This window comes from Neofelis nebulosa, chromosome 1 (genome assembly GCF_028018385.1).
Source record: "Neofelis nebulosa isolate mNeoNeb1 chromosome 1, mNeoNeb1.pri, whole genome shotgun sequence".
NCBI lineage: Eukaryota > Metazoa > Chordata > Mammalia > Carnivora > Felidae > Neofelis > Neofelis nebulosa.
This window is the reverse complement of record NC_080782.1, coordinates 131,108,056-131,124,584: the sequence shown is the minus strand read 5'-3', so window position 1 is coordinate 131,124,584 and position 16,529 is coordinate 131,108,056. Positions and strand designations below refer to the sequence as shown.

Sequence of the window (16,529 nt, the reverse complement as noted above, 5' to 3'; positions counted from 1 at the left end):
CTGAGATTGGCAGACTCCTTTAAGGAGGACCTAAAAGACCATCTAAAAGGGAAGGGCAGAAAATCATGGTGAAGCCAGAGAAACCCTATCATTGGGATTGGGAGCCAGGTGGGGTTTGTCCCAGACCTGGTGTCCCCCAGGTTCTACTGAACGGCCAGTATTGAGTCCTGCCTTTCCAGGGGCGTAGGATGCTTCTGGAGCCTTGGAACCTCCCCTGTGTGAGTGGATGAGGCTGGTAGAGCATCCCACAGGGAAATCCTGCCCAGCTGGCCCTGACACTACAACCTACTCCCCTCGCTGGTCCCCGTGTAAGAGAAGTGACAGGGCCACGGGGAAAGTAAGATCATGTACAATCAATCAGAGCCCACATGTACAAGCCAGCAATCAGTGAGCTGGATGCTGGGTGCAACAGGCTCCCCATCCATCCACCTGGGTCCCAGAGCCTCCTTGGCTATTGCGCTTTCATTGCACTTGCAGGAAACTGCCGACTTTTGTATCCTCGTATGAGACTCTTTTTGTTGGGTTCTCTGGATGCACATTTAAGAACATCACTGAAAACCAATGTGCCCCCTGGAGCAGCAGACTCGTGTCAGTGCCTGGGGCCGGGTGGCATGGTTGGCGCGGAGTGCGAGCACTACTTGGTGGAGGCTGGCTTCTCCTGCAGCACAGCGGCGCTCTCTAGTGTTCCAGGGCTAAAGCAGCGAATTCCGGGTTTCAAGTAAAATAAACTGAAGTTTGGGGTCTGGGCCTTCTCTTTTGCCCTCTGGCACTAGGGAAGGACTGGCAAGACTCTGTGATGATAATCTCATTTTAAGAGGCTTCACGTTAATTCAGGAAGCTGAATTACTCCCATTCTCAAAACGATGCAGAAGTAGACCTTTTAAAAATTGTAAAACCTGGCAGAATCTCAGAAGACAAGAAAAGGAAGGGAAGGAACAATGCTAGCCAAAGGAACATGAAGTGGATACCCCTGGAAGTGAGGGCACTGCCACAACCATGCTAGTTTAGGAAGAAATGACCATTTAGGACCAATGACACTGACCCTTTCTACACTCCAGCTGCCCCTCACCGTCTCCCACTGTTTCCCAGAAATTATGCCTTCAAGCCGTCCACAGCCTTCTGGGTAAAATGCCACAGGCTCCTCCTTTATCCCTCATCACTACCTGTTCAAATTTATTTTGCACAGTTAACTGCCTTCCTGTCTTGACCAATCCATTAATTCAGTATTTTCCTAGCACTCCTAACTTCAACCTCCTATGCAATATTTGTGCCAGCATGCCGAACGATTTAAAACTCTGCTTCCTCTGGTGTCTACATGTGTTTTTCCTTTTCATAAGTATGTAACTGATGGCATCTTCCTTTATAGCTCTGGCTACCAGAAAGCTCAGGCAAAATTGAAATTTCACTATATCAATTGTGCAGTCTTTTTTAGCCACATATTTTTAAAAAAAATTTTTTTTTTTTTTGAGAGAGAGAGAGAGAGAAAGAGAAAGCGTGCATGCCCACACAAGCTGGGCAGGGGCAGAGAAGGAGAGGGACAGAGGTTCCAAAGCAGGCTTTGTGCTGACGATGGCAGAGAGCCTGACGAACTCACGAACCACAAGATCATGACCTGAGCAGAAGTCAGACACTTAACTGAGCCACTCAGGCACCCCTAAATTGTTTTTAAATTAAGGTGTAATTTGCATACCATACTATGCACTCTTTTAAAATGTGTATTTAAAACTTTTTAGTGTTTATTTTATTTTTGAGAGAGAGAGAAAAAGAGAGAGAGAGCATGAGCAGGGGAGGGGTAGAGAAAGAGGGAGATACAGAATCAGAAGCAGGCTCCAAGCTCTGAGCTGTCAGCACAGAGCACAACATGGGGCTCGATCTCGTGAACCACAAGATCATGACCTGAGCTCAAGTTGGATGCTTAACCTACTGAGACACCCAGGTGCCCCTAAAATGTGTATTTTAGTGGTTATTACTATATTCACAAAGTTGTACAACCATCAGCTCTTTCTAACTCCAGGACTTTTTCATCACCTCCCCCCAAACTCTGTACCCATTAGCAGAGACTCCCCATTTTCCTCTTTTCCTAGCCCTTGGCAACCACTGATCTACTTTCTGTCCATATGGATTTATCTATTCTGAACATTTCAGATAAGTGGAATCATACAATATGTGACCTTTGTGACTGACTTGCTTCACTTGATGTTTTCAAGGTTGGTCCATGCTATAGCATGAATCATTATTCCATTGAGTGATTTACTACATCTTGTTCATCCATACATCAGTTGATGGGCATCTGGGTTGTTTCCACTTTTTGGTTATCAAAAAGAATGCTGCTATCAACATATGAGTACAGAGTTTTTTGTGGATATGTGTTTTTCGGTTCTCCTGTGTATATACCTAGGAGTGGAATTGCCAGGTCATATGGTAATTTTATGTTTAACCATTTAAGGAAGTGCCATAGTGTTTTTCAAAGTGATCAGTTGCATATTTTTTGTTCTTTTCTCCAAGGCATAACTTTTACCTTTCTTTGTATTTTACTTTAATGTTACCATTTTCTTATTGTATTCAAGTTATTAGCTACCTCAAAGACTTCAAGGGATGAGATGGGATATAAATACATTAAAAAGATGCAGAAATTTGTTGTCACCCCTTTTGTGCACTGCATCATGTGAAGAAAGATCTGGAGGGACCCAGGGAGGAGCAAGGACTCACGCTTGTCTGTTCTCAAGGAGTTTACATCTGGTCAACAGAGGCAGTCAATGCAGTTGTTACTGAGGACATGAGACATGGGTGAGGTAGGGGTGGCTATATGCTGGATATATGCAGGGATAGGAAATGTTACTTTTAACTAGAATGATCTCTTTAGGTTCATAGAAGGGAGAGAAGTAGCCCTGAGTAGGGGAATATCGGTTAATTTGGAGAGAATTCTGAGTATTTTCCAGGGAGCAAAGAGAGGTTCTACTGTCTGACCTCTTGATCAAAGGCATCATACTTCCCATCATTCCTCTGACATCCAGCATATTTCAATTGTTTGACAAGGATAAAAGAATTAGCTATTTCTGAGAACCTGTCATATGCCAGATGCTCTACTAGGCACTTTACACACAGTATCTCAGTCCTTGTAATAAGAACTCCATGAAGTAGGACTTATCAAAATTACTCTAGTAGTAAGCGAGTGTCAAGGAGCCCAGGCTTTCTGCAGGTGCCACTCTGCATATGGTTTCTGTACTCACAACCCAGGGGCCCCTGCCTCCTACTCCTGATTCTGGCAACTGCCCCACCTTATTTCTTGAGCTGGGGTCTGCCACAGGCCTGTGTTAGTCATTCATGGAAGAGCATGTCCTGCCTCCATGTGGAATGGATTCAGTGGTTCCTGGGATGACTCCCACAGAAGGGCCTTGATCAATGCAGAAGTGAGCCTGGCCCTCCCTGAGTCACCCACTTGGACAGAGTACCCTCTTGGAGAGAGTACTTAGCTTCAGGGGGTAGTGACAGGCAAAAGGCAAACACTCCTGGCCAGGACAGGCCCTTCTGGCTTAGATGACAGAGTCTTACTCCCAAGAGACACTCCAAGAACCAACTAGACCAAGACCAACTAGAAGCAAAAACCTAGGCTGTAAACAAGGCCAGGAGAGGCATTCCCAGCCAGGAGAACCAGAAGTCACTGCTGTCACCTGTGGGGCAGCTACAGCCTGTGAAAGGTCTGCAGGAATCAAGGCTCCTCTCTTAGCGTTCCTCTGAGAGGGCTGGTTGGCCTCCAGTTGGTTCAAAGACCAGCCCAGGAAGGGAAAACACAAATCCTCGCTTCTTGAAAGGAGACCATGGCCTGACCCATCTCCCATGAATATCTCCTTTAGGAGTCTCAGGTGAAGGACTGGTTGAGAAGGCCCAGGCTTTGTCCCCAGGTGATTTATTATACATGGTGTGAAGTGAGACCATTTGCTTGAGCTGTTTAAGTCTCAGCTGATTATGTGTAAAACAGAAGTAATATTCATTTTTGCACAATTATTGTGATGCTTCAAAGAGATAATAGATGTAAACACTTAGTCTAGAACCTGACTCAAAGTGCCAGCTCAAAATAAATGCTAGTGTGAAGATGATGGTGATGATGAGGACAATGATAATGTTTACAGAGGGGTGATGGTCTAAAAGTCACAGAGCAGGAAGCCGTGCTAATAAGGAACTCTTCAGGTTCATGCCATCCATGTGGCTCCACAGAAAGACAGAGAGGTAGATTTAAAAAGCTCTGTCTCCCATGGGTACTCTGCAAAGTCAGAACAACTCTGTTCTGCCCTGACACTCGAGCTTAGAGACAGAGATTATCCAGGAACCCAGTGGTGTCGCTTCTCTTTCTTATCAGGATCGTGGAAGTATGGGGGAGCTCCCTTGCTTCACAATTCTGCAAGATTCTCCCTTGGTCCTGTGCACTTTCTCTTTTCCACAACCAAATCCTCTGCTACTTCACTTCTGAATCTCTGCTTAGGAATAAAGCACCCCCTATCCATTCTTACATCACAATAATTACAGCCGAAGTGTTTAGAAACATGGCATGGTGAGTCTGCCTGTGGAGTGGTAGGAGGGTCCTTAGTGAGGTAAGAAAATACCTGAAATTAACACTCATGATCTTCAAAGAAGTCAGGCCCTATTTTTGGAAATTAGTTGAGAGGCTATAACAGGTCCCAGGTGGTTAGGGCTGTTGCCCACAGTCTGGGATGTGAGAGGCGCACATTTCCAACAGTCTGCTTTTTAGAAATGGCTGTTCAAGAGGGAACCACTGAGGCAAACCTCTGAGTCATGCTGAGGAAGAAATGGGTTGGGGATAAGGAACAAGTGGTGAGAATGGGAAACTAGGAAAATACAACTGACCCATGAACAAGGGGATTGGGGTACTGACCCCTCCTTCACCCGCACAGTCCAAAATCCCATGTATTACTTTTGACTTTGCCAACACTTAACTACTAAGAGCCTACCATTGATCAGAAGCCTTACTGATAACATACAGTCAATTAACATATGTATTTTTTTAATGTTTATTTATTTTTGAGAGAGAGACAGAGCATGAGTGGAGGAGGGGCAGAGAGAGAGGGAGACACAGAATCTGAATCAGGCTCCAGGCTCTGAGCTGTCAGCACAGAGCCCGAAGTGGGGCTCGAACTCACTAACTGTGAGATCATGACCTGAGTCGAAGTCGGATGTTCAACCGACTGAGCCACCCAGCGGCCCCACAATTAACATATTTTTTATGTTGAATATATTATTACTGTATTCTTATAATAAAGTTAGCTAGAAAAAAGAAAATGTTATTATGAAAATCATAAGGAAGAGAAATACATTTACAGTACCATACTTATTTACTAAAACAAAAACAAAACAAAACAAAACAAAAAACAAAAACCTTGTGTATGTGGACCCATGGAATTCAAACCCATTGCTCAAGGGTCAACAGTAGTAATTGTACTGCTTCTCTGGAATTAACCCTTAATTCTTTAGCCTGGGCTCAGGGCATATCAACACATCTGAGAAAATATCTCTTTAAAGACAAGCCTGAACGGTCCTTTGAATGCTGTTTTGTTTCCTGGGTTACTTTTCTGCAGTGGTGGGCAGATCTCAAATAAAAGGCAGAGCTGTTGCCATTGGCCAGATCTCTGCCTAAGGGCAGAGGACCAAGAGTGGACTCCGGAAAGGGCCTGGAACTCTGTGACAACAGAAGGAGCTTCTTCTCAGACTCCCCCATATCAACCGAGAGCTCCAAGAGGCAGGGAATGTCTCTGGAAGACCTGTGGCACTGAACACAGCAAGAGCCAACAGCCAACAGCCAACAGCCACCTGTGTGTCCCAAACTAGGGCCCAACGCCAAGCAGTCTTGGCCCTTTGTGGCGCTCTGGGGAGGCTCCATGAAGTTCCCTGGGTGTGTGGCCAGCTGTAGAGCTGCCTGTCACCTGCTGGGCCAGCAAATCAGCTGCTTCTTTTCTTTCCGTGGTCTGAATAGACTATTTCTGCCTGGGGCTGATCTCTGGACACAGTGTGGCTGAGGGGAATTCAGCCCTGGATGCTGGAGCCTTCCCTATGTACCTCAGGAGCCAGCTGGACCCTATTTATCACTTCCCAGAGCTCAAGGGTGGCTAAAGGTGTCCTAACGCGACTCAGTTAACTATGAACTTCCCAGTGTTTCCCAAGACCCCGTGTCTGTTTATAGTGCAGAACTCTGGGAAAGGCTCCATGCATCATGACCCCACAGAGCCCCCCAGAAGAGCCCCAACTGTCTCCTGGAGCACCCTGTCGGCTCCTCAACCTGGGACACTCATTTTGGAAATGTGGCCTTCTCAGAAGATATTACCCCTCAGGGCTGGGCATGATATTTCTGTGACATGAGATGGCCTTCAAAAGATAAATCTATGGCTCCTTTAAAATCTCATGAAAACTCATCCTTCTCTAAGGTGACAAGTCTTGGGTCACTTCCCGCTTTCCTTCACCCTGATCATGCCTCCTCCGGGCCACACGGCAAACAAGTGCCTCTTCCCTTTTGCAAGTAATTACAGTTCGAACTCTAACTGCCAGGTAATTGATGTAAAACAACAAATATTAAAGTAAGTTAAAATGCTAATACTCCTCCCTTGTTTTGAACAGGAACTGAAATTCTTGGCAAGTCAGTTCGTATTATATTCTCTACGTTAGGAGTGTGCACATTTTTTGCAGTTGGCTACATGCTGCTGCCACTGTTTGCTTACTTCATCAGAGACTGGCGGATGCTGCTGCTGGCGCTGACGGTGCCGGGGGTGCTGTGCATCCCCCTGTGGTGGTGAGTGTGGCTCGGTCCCAGACAGCCCCCTGCTGCGGGCCAGCATGCCTGGAGCCAGAGCCTGGTGTGGATCCTCCTCGCGTGGGCTTGCGTGACCTCGGCGCGGCTGGCTGAGGCTGGGGTTTCGGAGCCCGTAGAGTGTCTGCCTCGCTGTGGGTGGGCCTGTGTGCTGGGGTTTGATTCTCCATGGTCCCCGCAAAGCACAGTTCTCAGGAAACCCCCCTCCCACAGGCTCCCCCCCACAGGCTCACTAACTTGATGTTGGTTGTTGATATTGCTTGTGGAGTTGTTACTGTGGGGTTCTGTTGTTTCCAACTCTGTCCCACCGTGCTCTTTCCACACTGTTCTGTCTCTAGGAAATCTCTTTCTCCTTATGGATTCATCTAGTGTCATTTCCTCAGGCTTCTCTATCACAAGGTGATTAACATGTAGGTTGCTCCTATTTATCTGCTTTGTCTTGAAGGGCGAAAGAATTACTTTCGTTTAATAAGTTGTTAGAGAAATGTTCTCTCCTTCCATAATCCTGCCACCCAATTTTGACACATTGGTGTGGGAATAACCAAGTTTGGAGATACTGGGTCCCAGTTTCACCCAACATGATTATGTGGGAAATTTCAGGTGAGAGAAGAGATTAGAATCATGGAATAAGGTTCCAGTTGCACCCTCTTTTGGGGGATTCCCCCATTTCTTTGTATTATGGGCTCCCCCCCCATATTTAAGTAAGAGGAAAGGGGATTTCTTCTACTGGTGGGTCTCTCTCTCTCTCTCTCTCTCTCTCTCATTAATCCTTCTTGGTTTGGTTTCAGGTTATCAATATCAAATCTCCCCACAGTGACAGGTTTTACCAAACTGCTTGATCTGTACCTGCTTACACACAATGAAAGTTTCTTTGACCGGTTTTAAAAACTCATGGTTTAGACTAGCTCTTATGGTTTCCCTGTCCTGTGGACACAGCCTAGGAAGTTGCCAGAAGGTCTTTTATCTTCCTGCAATTGTTAGACAGCCATACAGACTGACAGCATATTTTGGCCTCCTTGGACTGGATAGCTCAGGTTGGACCACTCCAAGCTACTGTCTTTTTATCACCTCTAAGACTGCTATGTTTTTCAGTGTAAATTCTTGGCATACATGTGCCTGGGAGGAGAAAGCACTTTTTTTCCTTACTTCTCTGGAATTTGAGAGACACTGTTTTCAAGGTTAGCTACTATTCTGATTTGGAGGTTTCTTCTGGAACCCAGTCTGAGGGTCAGGAAAGCTTATGGGAAATCAGGACAGGCCATTAACTACAGAGCTCTGTCTCCAAGGAAGCACCCCAGATTTACAAGAGAAGGGCAATTTCCTGGAATGAGAGTGAGCATCATCATTATCATCAACATTACCTTCATCACATCTTCTGTCCCTGTTTCCATAATTCCCTTGCTAGCTGAATTTATTATAAGAAATGGTGGTGACCAGAGATTCTCTCAAGACACAAGATAAGATTATTCAAAGGTTATTTTCTGCCTCTTCACACAAATGATGTTAATAATCTCTGATTCCTGGTTGCTGTTTTGGCATAAGACACCAGTACTTCTAAAATATGATATAATAATATGTTATTGGTATGTGCTCCTATGAGAGAGAGAGAGAGAGAGAGAGAGAGAGAGAGAGAGAGAGAGAATAAAAATAGAAGGGCCCTGACTGACCATTAGAGATTAGTATGGATTTTAATTTCTGGGGCTTGGATCTTTGCCTCAGGCCCAGATACTGCAGCAAAAAACCACTCTGGTAGGTCAGCCCCTTCAGTTTCCAGCTGAGGAGGTCCATCCCATGAGGAGCTGCATTACTCTTGCCCTAAGGAGAGTTCTTGCTTCTGTTGGTTGCCCATGGGCTGAACCATGAGCGCTTCCGGCTGTGGGCACACTGTACCAGGGACAGGACTGCCCTAGACAGAGGGCAGCCCCGGGCCAGCACTACAAAGCTGAGTGCTTATGCTGAAAGTTTAACAACAGTCTTATCATTCCCCTATAAAAACAGAATAGCTTTCTTATGAATGCCTTGTCCCTGAGGGTGGGACTTCCAGAAGCCATACTCATCAGTCTAGGGGGGTTGGGGTGATTGGGGGGTCAGGTTAGGGCTGCTGCACTTCCTGCTGTCTGCTCAATGTATGATAGAGACTCTCTTGCAATGCCCTTCCCCTGTTCAACTTGAATTCAATACCTAGAGAGGCTACGGTGTATAACCTCATATGGTACTCCATTAAATTTTGAAATAATCAGCTAGACTTAATTCTCCATGCAGTAAAAAGCCATGGCAATCCAAAAATAGAGATCACAGCAGCCCTGAGTATGGTGGCCTGGAAATGGGAGTAAACCCATGCAGAGCCCTGCAGGTAGTCTGGGGAATTTTTATGTCCCAGGTTCCTTTTTTGTTTGTTTGTTTATGTTTACTTATTTATTTAGAGAGAGAGAGAGAGACACGGGGGTGGGGGGGGGCACACACGACCAGGGGAGGGGCAGAGAAAGAGGGAGAGAGAGAATCTCAAGCAGGTTCTGTGCTGTCAGCACAGAGCCCGACGTGGGACTTGATCTCACATACTGTGAGATCACGACCTGAGCCGAAATCAAGAGTCGCCAACTGAGCCACCCAGCCACCCCTGTCCCAAGTTCCCTTTAAAAGGTTTAGCAAAGGGCACCTGGGTGGCTCAGTTGGTTGAACATCTGACTTCGGCTCAGATCATGATCTCACGGTTCGTGGGTTCAAGCCCCACGTCAGGCTCTGTGCTGACAGCTCAGAGCCTGGACCCTGCTTTGGGTTCTGTGTCTCCCTCTCTCTCTGCCCTCCCCAACTTGTTCTCTGTCTCTCTTTGTCTCTTAAAAATGAATAAATGTTAAAAAAATTATTTTTAAAAAGGTTTGGCAAGAAGTGACTACAGGTATGAATGGAGTATGTGTATAGGGGGTGAGAAAGAGCCAATAGATGCAACTTGAAGAACCCATAGAAGCTTTTCAATATCTAGCTGACTAAACATTAGGAACTTGAGGTCAATGATGGCGCTGAAAGCCTGTGGAAGGAAAGGTAGAGTATTTCTAAGAACAACCTGGTGGGGGAAAGACATTGCTCAGAATCAGAAGTAAAGCATACATGTATATATACATGAAGTATACAGTGGCTGGGAAGTAAGGCCTCAAATTCTGCACTAACACAGTAGCCACTAGCCACATGCAGCTATGTAAATTAAAATTAATTAAAAGTAAATAAAATTAAAAATTCATTTCCTCAGTCACACTAGTTACACTAGCTCAACAACATGTGGTTACTGGCTACTATATTGAACAAAACAGCTATAGAACACTGCAGAAAGTTCTCTTGGACAGCACAGCTCAATTACTGAAGGTCAGTGACCTAACATCACAGTTGCTACAAGGACCAACTAAGAGTAGATTCCAAAAAATATAAACTGGGTTCATTTTTCAACTGATGTGCTAATAGGCTGGGGAAGGAGGCTGAGGGTTGACCATTTGATAAGTTGTGTTTTGCTCTGAGATTAATTCCTATTGAGGCTTTGGAGGGGCACATGTAATTATAGGAGGCCCCTATACCTGCTACATGTGACTTATTTTCTGGGATAACTGAGTACTGACAAATAGGTGAGAAAAACAAGAGAAGAATGGCAGAAGAATGGCTAAGAGATTTTGAGAAATAAAAAGTAGAAAAGAATAGAAAATATAAATAAATATAAGTATGAAAAAATAAATAGAAATAGAAAAAATAGAAAAATTAGGAAAGAATAGAAGTCAATTGTGTGTAATAAAAAAAGTTTCTAGGTGGTTAAAAAAAAAAAAGATAACATTGACTGTCTCCCAAAAACTGGTTTGGTTACTCACTGGCCTGGTAGTCTGTTGAGAGCCACAAGGATAGCCCATCGGAGGGTGTCCATGTGTACATCTTCTCCTCTGACTGTAAGAAGAGCCCAGAAAGCACAGATGCCTTGGCCACCCTTTACCTGATAAACTTTTGAGCTTTGTCAGCTGGGGCCCCAGGAATTCTTCAAGGGATGGAGACACTAAAAAGACACTAGATTGTGTTTCTTTTATGACCCACCCTGGCTATTACATTTGAGATGACTTTCTCCCACTGCCCTGGCTTACACGCACCCACAGTTAATGTTACTCCTTATGGTCTGGTCCTGGCTTCAAGTACAACTGATGATGATTGGTCTTATGGTTTAACCAAGACTTTGAAACTTGGAGGTGCTTTTGTTTATTCCTATTATCAATGGAAATCTTATTAGGCGCCCCCCTTCCTGATTTCCTTTAAACAGGCACACTACAATTTCACAAAATAAAAATCATTTGGGGGGAACTTGTGGTGAATACTATCAAAGCTTGCTATTCTGAAAAGTTATAAACCCTTAAAAATTTATTCCAGGTTTATTCCTGAATCTCCCCGGTGGTTGATATCCCAGAGAAGATTTATAGAGGCTGAAAATATCATCCAAAAAGCTGCAAAAATGAACAACAAAGCGGCCCCGGTGGTGATTTTTGATCCTATGGAGGTAAACATTTGCAGATGTGCCCTCTTGAGGTCAGCCATGCATTCTTGATTTCAGGGAATGTAATTTAATCCGATGTGTTTTGAGTGCCCACTATGTACCATGTGCTGCATGAGTCCTTAGAGACATAGTGATGATTAAGTTCTGAGATGAAACCCACGTCAAAAGGCTGTGTATGAATTAGGTGCGATCATGTATGTAAACTGCTTAGCATACAGGAAGTGTTGATTAAATACTAATTCCCTTTCCTTTGGCAAGTTTACTTCCAACTTTTTACGGGTACTGCTCCAAACCACTGGTGCAGTTGCATTTCACATAATCTAAATGTCCACATTAAGTGGAAAAAAATGTAGTTGAGGGAAATTCCATGCAGGATTTACCCACTGTACTCTGAATTGTACCAAAGCTGCTGAGGAAGCTGTATATGCCTTTAGTCTTGCTGTGTCGTGTCTAGAACCTAAAGGTGTGAAAGCACAGGCCCAAGGGTTCAACCCAAAAGGCTCGAAGGTTCACCCCTGAAGGCAAGAGACCATGCGAAAAAGATATTCCATGGTGGCAGCCACACTTCCTGACAGTCAGTGAAGACTCGCAGTGTCCCCATTCATGCCCTGTGCCACGTCCTAGAGAAAATAAGAAAATGAGATACAGTTCCTATGCTTAAGGAGAATAGCATGTAGCTAAGAGTGTCACCAAGATTAGATGAAACATAAATGATGCCAGGAGGGAGGAAATGCTTATGTATCCAAGGAGTAGATGCTGTGTGCCTGCAGGGAAAGGGAACAGACAGACTCAGAGCTGAAGAGGCAGGTCTGAACCAGGGGTGGGGGCCCTTAGATAAATGGAAAGAATGGAGCAGGGCTTTCCTGGCTAGGAGAAGGGTAGGGGTCTGCCCAGGAAACCCAAAGAAGACTAGGGCAGCTGCAGCAACAGTATGCCTGCCCACATTGAAGTCCGCACTGCTGGCTTCCATAGAAAGCAGAACTTTCAGAGGGTGGTGGGCACACCACTGCTCCACCCCAAGGGCTTCCTCCGTCCCTGACCTTTGGCCCCTCTGTCAGAAGCAGATGTCCTGGCAATGGCTGGAGCGTTAATTACAGTGCCAGGAACCCAAGGTCCCAGAGGGCTGCTAGGACAGAGATTGCTGAATCCTTCACTCTTCACATCAGGAATTCTGTTCCCCCGGTGGCTCAGTTGGTTAAGCATCTGATTTCAGCTCAGGTCATGATCTCATGGTTTGTGAGTTTGAGTCCCTCATGAGGCTCTGTGCTGACAGCTCAGAGCCTGGAGCCTGCTTCAGATTCTGTGTTTCCTGCTTTCTCTGCCCCTTCCCCTCCCCCCCCTCCCGCCGCTCTCTGTCTCCAAAAATAAACATTAAAAAAATGTTTAAAAAAAAGAATTTCATTCCCAGCCTTAGATAATTTATTGGACATGGGGAGTGTCCAGTGAACTCTTCTGCATCTCAGGGCTGTGGTGGTTGTTTGTTGATATTTATTGGATATGTGATCTGATTCCTGTGTTTGAGGAATTTACAGTTTAGTAGTATAAGTCAGACTTACAAGAGATAGTTAGAGGCAAATAAGAATAAAGTCCAGTGTCAAAACACATGCTTCTGATAGAATCTTGTTTCTTCCTACCATGAGGCATTTGGAGCCTGAATTGGACAAGCCTATTGGAGGAAAAGAGAGCCAGTGTTCATCTCTGCTGCTCACCTCCCGGTGACAGTGGAGAGGGGTCCTCTTAAGGAGGGTCCACAGAGCCCTGCGTCAGCAAGTGCGGCCTGCTCAGAATGATAATGGAGAGTCTACCAGATGCCAGGCATGGTATTCAAATTATTTGATGTTCATTCAAGCCATAGCTCGTGGATACTACTCTAGGCTCTTTTTTTCAGGAGAAGAAATTGAGGCACAGAGAAGTTAAGTAATTTGCCTAGAATTACACAGCTAGAAGTCTCACTAGAGCTGTCTGGTGCCAAAGTACATGCTCTTCACAACTGTGCTTTCTTATCTCATGGTAGAGGCAGTGGACAGGAAAAAATACAGGGTAGTATCATCTTGGAAAGTGATCTGGGGCTTCTCTGGCTTTCCTTCTCAAGCACCTTTAACCTGCTCATCGAGTCTGGTTCAAAGGCATTTTGGTGACTCCATACAGAGGCGAGCACTGGATATAAGAATATTCTTGTACTGAGGTTTCCGAACCTGGCTGTCATCAAAATCACCCAAGGAGCTTTAAAAATACCATCCTTGGAATGCCTGGGCGGCTCAGTCAGTTGGACGTCCGACTTCGGCTCAGATCATGATCTCATGGTCCGTGAGTTCGAGACCCACATGAGGCTCTGTGCTGATAGCTCAGAGCCTGGAGTCTGCTTCATATTCTGTGTCTCCCTCTCTCTCTGGCCCTCCCCCACTCATGTCGTGTCTCTCAAAAATAAATAAACATTAAAAAATTGTTTTAAAAAAATACAGAATCCTAGGCTTCAGGGCCCACGGGAAATATTCAGATTCAGCAGGGCCAGGGTAAGACCTGGCGATCTGCATTTTCATAAAGCACCAAGTGTTAGCATAGACCTGGTGCCCAGGTCCTATCCATGCATGGCACCACTTCCAGAACCCCCATGAAGACTTCTAGTTCCCACTAGTCTATGCAGGGGCTTTGCTTTGTCGTGATAACAGGGTTCTACTGCCAGGGGCATGTTCTAGAGCTGCACACTCCAAATACTGTAGAAGAAGAAAGGCGATATGTGTGCAAACTGCAGGAAGGAGTGTGGTTATTCTTGGGAAGACAGATGCTCATATTTGGGGAGCACTTGCTTCAACAGCCAGTCTGGCAGTCTTACTCCTTCATTGTAGACACTCCTTCCTCGGCCTCTTATTTTTTTAAATCTTTTTTTTTTTAAATGTTTATTTATTTATTTTTGAGAGAGAGAGAGAGAGAGAGAGAGAGAGAGAGGACACAAGTAGGGGAGGGGCAGAGAGAGAGAGAGAGAGGGAGACACAGAATCCGAAGCAGGCTCCAGACTCTGAGCTGTCAGCAGGGAGCCTGACACGGGGCTCAAACTCACCAACTGTGAGATCATGACCTGAGCTGAAGTCAGACACTTAACCCACTGAGCCACCCAGGTGCCCCTCAGCCTCTTATTGCACATGCACTCTATGTCCTTGCACTTTATCCCAAAAAGATTACCCACCTCAGGGCCTTGTAACTTTTTTTACAAGTTCCACTGAGCTTGGTTATCTAGACTCCTAACACATGGCAAGTTCACTTTAGTTAAATTAAGAATAAAGGAGGGAAGCCCATTGACAGCAGTAAGAAATTGCCACTAGCCAAATAGCACCTTTTCCTCAGTGATGCAATAGTAGCAATAATTATAGTTAAAATGTATTGGGTATTTACTATGGTTCAAGTACTATGCTAAGCTTTATATACATATATATGATCTCATGTAATCTTCTCAACTCCCAATTATTATACCTTTTTAACATACAAGTAAACTGAGGCTCAGGGGGAATAGTCACTTGCCCAAGGTCCCTCAGTCAACCCAAATCTGTTCTGACTCTGAGACAACAACAAGAAAAATATAAAAAGCAGATATGGATCCCAAGGCAGTTAGGGGCTGCTTGGCCCTAAGGAGCACAGATCCTAAGGATCACAGCTCCGTGTGATTAAGGTCACCACAGTGATGTGACCATGAGTCAAGAAAAGGCTGTTAGCAATCAGGCTTTATATGAAGAGACAGTGAAGCCAATGTTACATATTTCAAAGGCTTCTGTCTAAAATGGGCCACAAGTATTTTAAAGTGTTGGAATAAGCATCATATATGTAGATGCCCTTATTCCCCTCAAATTCCAGACTTCTGAGCATACTCAAGGCGAAGCAGAGTTACAAGCATTAGTCTTTCCCACACTGTCATGGTTGAAGATACTTCCTTACTAACCTCTTCATCTCCTGGTTATTTGCATTATTTTAGCTACAGGAACTAAAACTCCCAAGCCAGCAGAAAATTCTCATTCTCAGCCTGTTCAGGACTCGGAATATTGCCACAATTACCATTATGTCTTTGATGTTGTGGTAAGTAACAAGTGATCTAGAAATGTGACATGCAGCACATAAGTGTACAATTGATTTTCTTTAATCCACAGGGAACATCAGGGCATGGCCTGAGTTTTCCTGAGGCAAAATAAAAATTATAGAATTCTAAGCCATTTGGAAATGTCTCCATTCAATTCACAGAAATGGATGCTGAAAAAAAAGTCACAGGGGATAATCTTTAGGTCTGCAGTCCTGTGGCCCGCATGGAAAGGGTCTGCCAATCCTAGGGTGGTTGAGATGAAGACCATTAATGTTCCTGGTGCCTGAGACTGAGAGGGTAATTCAGCTCCTGCTTCTCCAAGCTGGACTGGCAGCTGAACAGTGACGTCACAACATCCCCACTGCATCGGACTTCTGATGAGCTTTTCAGCCTTGCCAATAGCAGACTACCCAGTGATTTTTCAGGCATGGAAATAATGAGTTGAGTCTGTAGACTAGATTTGATGATGTATCTGCCAAGAAGTGAGGAAGGAGAAAAGAAGACCTGCCTACCCGACAGGGGCAACACAAGAAATTGTAGGTTCAGAGACTGCAGTGAGTCTGCTTTTAGGGCCAACTTGTTTTGCAGTTAGAAGAGATTAGTGACAGTTATGCCCCTTGATACAGCAAGTGTGTCACAAGCACATGGCTTTCCTCACTCTACACCTGCTTACTTCTTCTATGTCAGTGTATGTCATTGGTGCAAATGTATCTCGAGTGCTACTGAACCAGTACTAGTCCCTAGTTTTGCCTGCATTGTACTTACTACCAAATGTGACCATCGCGAAAATCCTCAGACTGATAACGTTCCATTTTTTCTTTTGTTTTGCATTAGCCCTTGTGCTACCCAACCCAGTAGAATATGTATAAAAAGACCAACATTGTTCCTGAAAACATTTGTCAAATGTTCTCTGCTTTTCGGTCATGTCAATAATAAGCAAATTTCTGCACAGAGGAGTCTTTAAAGGGCAGTTGTTTTTTGCACAGAAAAGCTTCACAGTTATGTGGAAATTCACTGTAATGACGGGATATGGGGTGTGTACTGTGTGATACTTTGAACCATTATGGGGACTTTCATTCTTTTCCTCAAAGTGAGTTTTAATAAATTGATAGGAATTTACCGTAAGTGAATCC

General features: G+C 44.8%; 1 protein-coding gene across 2 annotated transcripts in view; it reads left to right on the top strand.

Moving 5' to 3' along the window:
* SLC22A4 (solute carrier family 22 member 4) overlaps positions 1–16,529 on the top strand; it is a 41,869-nt gene that overhangs the window by 16,016 nt on the left and 9,324 nt on the right. For both annotated transcript variants that reach the window (XM_058736837.1, XM_058736846.1), the window contains exons 4-6: positions 6,625–6,796; positions 11,207–11,333; positions 15,295–15,395. In XM_058736837.1, coding sequence (XP_058592820.1) covers positions 6,625–6,796; positions 11,207–11,333; positions 15,295–15,395 — 400 coding nt within the window. The remainder of the gene's footprint in view (positions 1–6,624; positions 6,797–11,206; positions 11,334–15,294; positions 15,396–16,529) is intronic.